This window comes from Octopus bimaculoides, chromosome 1, assembly GCF_001194135.2.
Source record: "Octopus bimaculoides isolate UCB-OBI-ISO-001 chromosome 1, ASM119413v2, whole genome shotgun sequence".
Classification (NCBI taxonomy): domain Eukaryota; kingdom Metazoa; phylum Mollusca; class Cephalopoda; order Octopoda; family Octopodidae; genus Octopus; species Octopus bimaculoides.
In genome coordinates, this window is record NC_068981.1 from 146,805,607 (window position 1) to 146,813,158 (window position 7,552).

The window sequence follows — 7,552 nt, forward strand, 5'->3', positions numbered from 1 at the left end:
GCCCCTTATATTTGAATACTATGCAAATATTCTTTTAAAATACTTTTCATTTAATTTTTCCAAAATTTAATTGTTTTCCATACTTACAGTTGGAAAAGTCTCAATGACTGAAACCAGTACTGAAATGTTTTTTATAAAATTATTTTAGCATTTTCTACCTTGACTTTTTTCCATATATATATATATATATATGTAAAGGTAAGATCCAAGAATCGAGGTGTAGGAAGTTAGTAAAGTTGTGAGTAGTCTGCAGAAGGTATAAAAAACAACTTTCAAGAACAATAGTGGTTTATTGATGTAGAAGCTTGTAAATTTTTCCCATATCAAAGTTTGATAAACTGAAAAAATTGTTTTATAGTTTATGGTTAGCAGCTGGGGTTGCTGTGTATGCGAATAAAAATCCAAAATTAGGGAAGAGAGTAAATAAAATCCTAGCTACATATGTTTCATAGCTGACAGAACCTCAGAAGTAACAATTACCCATAGAAGTGGTAATCCGAGATCTACTTGTCGTAATGAAAATATCTTGATCAAATGAAGCTTACATTATTGTTAGAAGATCCTGTGTTAAACTCATTGGGGATTCGTTTGGATAATTTACAACTTTGCAGGAGATTTGATTGAACTTGCATGGAAAGCATAGAAATGATTTTCGATATGTATATAAATCATAATCATCATCATCATCATCATCATCATTTAACATCCGCTTTCCATGCTAGCATGGGTTGGATGATTTGACCGGGGACTGGCGAACCAGATGGCTACACCAGACACCAATCTGATCTGGCAGAGTTTCTACAGCTGGATGCCCTTCCTAACGCCAACCACTCCAAGAGTGTAGTGGGTGCCTTTTATGTGCCACCGGCACGAGGGCCAGCCTGGCAGTACTGGCAACGGTTACGCTCAAATGGTGTTTTTTACGTGCCACCTGCACAGGAGTCAGTCCAATGTTTTGTTCACATGCCACCGGCACAAGTGCCAGTTAGGCAAAGCTGGAAATGATCGCATTCAAATGGGCATTTTACATGCCACCAGCACAGAAGCGAGACTGCTGCTCTGGCAGTGATCCCGCTCGGATGGTACTGTTAGCGCTCCACTGGCACGGGTGCCTGTCATCGAATTTGGTTCAAGTTTCAATATATTTATATATATATATACATATACATATATATCCAAAACTATAACTGAAACATCATTTGGATCAAACCCATCTTTATTTAATCTCAACATGAATAATCTCATAACTTTGTAAATTTGATTTCCAAATGTGTCCAACAGAGAAAAGAATTTCATAATCTCTTTGACTAGCTTAATATCAAGATGAGTTTCAATTGCCTTTCTAGTGTCAGCAACATCATAACAAGCAGTATCCTTGCTATACCATGATACTGCACATAGTAATTAAAAATGTATACAACCTCACACACATATAGGAGAGATCAATATCAATATAATCATAAATTCAGCAAGTTATGTCCCCTCAATCATAAATGTAATGCAGATGTGGTAATTAACCTTGTGAACATTCGCACTTCCCTCGAGTAGTAATTCCTATCCCTTGAGTAGTAATTCCTACAACAGTACATATGAAGTACCTTTCAAGTATGTTATACAGAACACAATGTTAAAAATGCAAGTAAAAGGAAAGCCACAGATTTTTCAAGCTATGTATAGAGTGTCCAGAATAAGCTGGCAACAACTAGGAGTCATGCAGTGAAACCAAATCTAAAACCATGTAGTTTGGAAGTGTATATGTATGTATGCATGCATTCATTCAGTTGAGGGAATATGTAAATGAACGTGAGTGTATGTTTGCTGTGCATATATAGAGAATGATGATTAAGACAGACATCAAATAGTTATAAAATTATTTCTTATATAATATCATATTTACTTTTATTATATTTGAATTTTATATTAAAGTTCAAGCAAGTGGATATGATTTGATAATTAATCTGTTGGTAAAGACATGTTAAATCATTAAAACTGGATTTTAACATTTAAAGTGTGTATATAGTAAAATTAAGTAGATTTTCAGAGATGTATTTGTTTGGTAAATGACTTAATCTGAGAAACTGAGTTGAAACTAAAACAATTACATTATGGTAGAGTCATGAAAATCATTTAAAATACACATCCACTGTTATTTTAACCTTTGTTTCATTTCGGGATAATATTGTATACTATAAGGTGTCAAAAATTTGTTTGCACTGTTACAACTTGGTCACAGACAATTCCACTGCATCTTGAAAAAATTATATCAGTTCATAGAAGAACTTAAAAAATTGGCACTTTATAGTATATATTCATCAACATTATCAGCATTGTTTTATATTCAACAGTGCCAATGTCTGTTGATTTGTACACAGTGGTTTATTTTGGATATATAATATTATTTATAAAATAAAATAGAAGTTAATATAATAGTATATATTTTAATGGTTTACATAATTCCTCTACAAGAAGGGTCGGAAACTTCTTTGCCTCCATGGGCCAGATTGAGTATTAATGATGGATAGCAGGCCAGATGAAGGCAAAAAAAGAATAATTACAGAAAATTACACAAGCTAAAATTTAATCACAAATGTTGACTATACTTAAAAATGATTTGTATTAACCACAGATGAATGTAGTAATGAAAATACATCATTTATTCATTTTAAGACATCGTTGGAATCACTTGTTTAAAAAAATTTTTTTAAATACATAGCAGCCAAAAAATTAATGGGAAACTTGATGTTTTTTGTTCCTTGAAAGCTTCTCAATATTAGAATTCAAACTTGTTGATGCCAAGAACAAGTTATTATCAAGATGATTATCAGTTAATCTTGTTCTCAAATTGTTCTTAGTTTGCTTCAATTTGGAAAATAATCGCTCACACAGATAAGTGCTTCCAAACAAAGATGCCATCTTTTTTGCATGATTCATTAAGTTGATATACTTACCACTTGGAAAAATATATTTTGCATAGAAGTCAATCAAAGAAACATCTTTAAAATGAAATTTAGATCTCAATGAGTCATCAAACTGTATATCAAACAATTTAAACTGATTTGCATGCATTCACATCCAGTTGGTGGTGGACATTAGGTAGAGTGAATCAGAAGATTTGTGAAGAATGCAACAGCAGGCCTTTAATCATATTTGAAAGTCTTGTCTCACATATTACAATAAATTTAAATCTTAATTAAACAACTCATTGGACATCACATCTTGTGGGCTGGATCTGGCCTGCAAGTCATAGGTTGCCGACCCTTGATCTACAAAATAATTGTTTAAGTATTCTTTTATATATGAAATTTATTTTCTAAGTGTACACATTATTCTTAATCATTAACTTTTAAATCAGTAATGAGAATTACCTGTATTTCGAGACTAATTTCCCCATCCAAACTTGAAGTGGAATGATAACTATAAGAACAAGGAATCCAAGCAAGCAAACAGGTCCAAGAATATACCAGAGAATGATTATGATTGCAACTGTCTGTGGTGGTCCAATAATGAAGAAATGAGTATAAAGTAAAACCTGAAATCAATAATATAATTGTAAATAAGTATTTAAATTAACAAATAAAAAAAAAGGTAATTGATACTTATGCAACAAATTCATTTATATGATAACAGAGTTAGAATTGGAGTTAGGATTCTTGCTTCAGTACTTGACTGGTACTTTATTTTATTGACCCCCACTCACCAAAAAATGAAAAGTGAAGAGTTGACCTCAGCAGGATTTGAATACAGCAAGTAAAGACATGGAATAATACTACATTTTTTTCCAGTAGTCTCATGATTCTGCAAACTCACTGCTCTTAATGAGAATTTTTAATTCGGGCACAATGTCATCAAACTTTGAGAGAATAAAGTTAGTCAATCACATCAACCCCATTGCTTGACTGGCACTTAATTTTAACAATCCTGAAGGAAGAAAGGTGAAGTTGACCTTGATAAGATTTGAACTCTAAGCATAAAGAATTGGAACAAATACTGCAAAGCCTTTTCTCAGCTTCTCTAATGACTGCCAACATCAGTTTAATAATGAAAGGTTAGTTATTTTACTAAATCCTTCTAAATCTTTGTTAAATTTTAAAACAGACTGAAATGTATAAACACTTAATTTCATTAGGGTTATATCCATAAAAGGTATAATTGATTCGTATGAAAACAAAACAAAACATGATACATTGTTAATAATTTAGTTACACCATCTTATGCATGGTTCATTAATATAAGATGCATGTTAGTTACATAATGCAAATTACATAATCAAGACCTAATGTCAACTCATCAGAGACATGCAACTTTAATATGTAACATTTTTGGATTGAAAAAATGTGCTGCTAAAAAAATGTTATGCAGAGGAGGGAAGAAAGTTAACATACAACAGATTAAGAGGAGGCAGACACAAGAAAGAGTATTATCAAAATGTTTGTGACATAAACGTCTTTTGAGGCAGAACAGTGTTTTCAAACTATTCAAAAAACTAAAAAAATTCATAACACCAGCAGTGTTTTTTAGTTTTATTTTTATATCCACAACATCAATTTAGATGTATAAGTATGGATCAGTGAGGGAGCAGTATTTGTCCAAAGATAATATCTCTTATGGACATGTGTTTAATAACACAATATATATTGGAACTACAATAAATTTGCCTTTCAAAGATATTTACATTAAGTATGATAAACAGATGGCTATTTCAATTTAATACTGCTTGTAGAGTATATATAATAGATTTTTATTCAGCCACACAACTATTCAGAGTGTCAGTAAATACAGTTTTCCTACATATCAAAAGTGACAAATCTCTTCTAAGCATGTAACTGGCTGTGAGTACACATCATTAACACGGCTCAATGAAGCTGAAATGCATCTGACTTTCTCAGTAGCCACCACTAGGATGATTTTTGTCTCCCTCCAATATACATTGTGTTTTTAAACACAGAATGTCCATAAGAAAATGTTATTTCTGGATAAATATCAGAGGAAGTTTGCCTTTCAACAACATATTTGCACTAAGTATGATACAAGGTTGGCTATATATAGAGATGACATCAACATATATACACACATGCAGACAGACAGGCAGATAGCTGGATAAGTGGACAGATGCACAGACAGAGAGATCTTTTATCTTTTAATTGTTTCAATCATTAGACTGCAGCCATGCTGGGGCACTGCCTTTAGTCAAATAAATCAACCTCAGTACTTATTCAGTTGGTCTCATTTTGCCAAACTGTTCATTTATGGGGACACAAATACTAGTTGTCAAGCAGTGGAGGGGACAAACTCAAATATCCACACACACACACACACCCCTATACACAAGCTTTGGTTGGCCTGAGGCTATAGTAAAAGACACTTGCCTAGCGGGACTGAACCCAGAGCCATGTGGTTGGAAAGCAAATTTCTTACCATAGGCCACTTGTAACACGAAATGACCTTCATTTATCGTCTACTTTGTATACTTACAGTACTTGTGAAGTAAAACACTTTATTTCTCAGAAACCACTAACTTTTTCAGTATGAGTGGCTCTTATATGGCCTATTTTTTGGAGTGGGGGGTTCATGGAAGTGGTGGTGTCAATATATAGCATGTTTAAACCAGGGTATTTCTTCATCAGTTTCAGGTCCCATATTTTCACACAGGTATACTTTCTTGGATCCAACTAAACAATATTTCAATTGTCCATTTACTTTGTTAACTTCAATACTAGTATGAAGAAATGTATAAACTACATAGCACCTGAAGAAAAGCACAATACACAAAGATATTTGTTATATATTTGCTATATATTTTCTTATGGGAACGTGCTATTCAATACTTTCTTTCTATTTTTGTGCCTGAAAACAATTCAGAGAAACTCTTGAAATATATAGGGTGTTTGGGCTAAATTTAACAATTTTGTTATGCCTTCTCTTTCCAGAAACAGCTTCATGTATGGATGAATAGTCAACAGTGTTGAAGAGTATAAGGATTAAAGTTGTAGTTGAGAAAAAATTAGCCAACATGGAAGACTAGAAGTCATCTGAATGTTAAAAAAGAGTTACAGTATCATGATGATTCAAGCTGGGTTTCAAAATGCAGACATTATGACTACAGCTCAATGCTCTGTAAACACTGCAAAGGCTGTAAGATGTGACATGGCCAGCTACAACAGAGACTATGAAGTCATAGCTAGCAAGAAGAGGCATAGCAGGCATTCTGACTGTGTCTACATGTCAAAATTCATCCAACAACTGGAAGATCCAAGTGTGGAAATCCAGGCATGGCAAGAGAGATGACTGTTGAAGTTGCCACCACAAAGCTGGTCCTGAATGAGGACCTTTGCTACTACATGTACAAGAGATTCAAGTGACAAATTCTGACAGTCAAGGCCAAGAAGAACTGCTTGATGAAGGTAAAGAAGCTTCTAAATGAGCTAAGTCATACTGTTCAGCCAGGGAAGATCTGGTGCTTCTCAGATAAAAAGAACGTCTGCCAGGACCAGATGCATAATACCCAGTACAACAGGTGGCTTGCCTACAATCCATGTGATGTATCATGAAAACCAAGTTACCCCAAACTGTGATGGCCTTTGGGTGTGTCTCCAGTGAGGGTAATGCCATACCATCCCACATCTGAGAGCAGGGCTTAATCTTAATTCAGATGGCTATGTGAAGCTGTTGGAGACTGTAGTCAATCCCTAGCTAGAGAGAGTTGCTGCTGGAAGGCCATGTGTGTGGCAGAAGGATTTGACTCCTTGCCATACCTTCAGAAAGAGTCAGAGGTGGTTGTTGAAGAATATTTAAAACTTCACCAGCCCCAATTTCAGGCCTCCTAACTGTCCCGATTGTAATTCTATGGATTACTATGTATAGGGTGTGGTTGGGAAAGACACCAACTGTTCTGCCTGAAACACCAAAGCTGAGCCAGTGGTGGTTCCCAGCAACACAATGAGGAATGCATGTGCCCAGATCCAGAACCATTTTGATGCCGTGGTGGAAGTTTACTTTGAGTAAACTGTTATCTCCCAGCTATAATCTAGTTGATATTTTTTTTTTAAATACAGAAATAATTTATTCTCAAATGCATGATAATGTTAATACAATAGCATGAACAGGATAAATTATCCATATATTGCAGAAAAATTTGTTACTGGCCAGCCATGAGACTTGAACTCACATCCCTGTGATTACGTGTTAAGTGGTTTACCTTTAAGCTAAACTGCCAAGTAACGAATTGCTCTGCAATTTTAGGATTTATAAATCTAACTTAATAAGACACTAACATTAAATTCAACTTATGATGAAAGTAAACAAACAATGTTTGCTTTCAAAGCATTGAGATATTTTAATTTTTTTAAATACCTTTATTTTTGGAAAGGAGAGAGGAGAGTGTTTTCTTTTCTTTTTAATGCTGTCAAAGTTAGCTTGAACACACTGTATATATACATATGTACATGTATGTATACATACATACACATATATATATATATATATATATATATATATATATATTATATACTCTTTAACATGTTTCAGTCATTTGACTGCGGCCATGCTGGAGCAC

General features: G+C 33.8%; 1 protein-coding gene across 3 annotated transcripts in view; it reads right to left on the reverse strand.

Moving 5' to 3' along the window:
• The window catches only part of LOC106883579 (ATP-binding cassette sub-family C member 4), a 146,239-nt gene that overhangs the window by 86,108 nt on the left and 52,579 nt on the right, over window positions 1-7,552 (reverse strand). For all 3 annotated transcript variants that reach the window (XM_052971339.1, XM_052971338.1, XM_052971336.1), the window contains exon 6: window positions 3,366-3,529. In XM_052971339.1, the coding sequence (XP_052827299.1) occupies window positions 3,366-3,529 (164 nt within the window). The remainder of the gene's footprint in view (window positions 1-3,365; window positions 3,530-7,552) is intronic.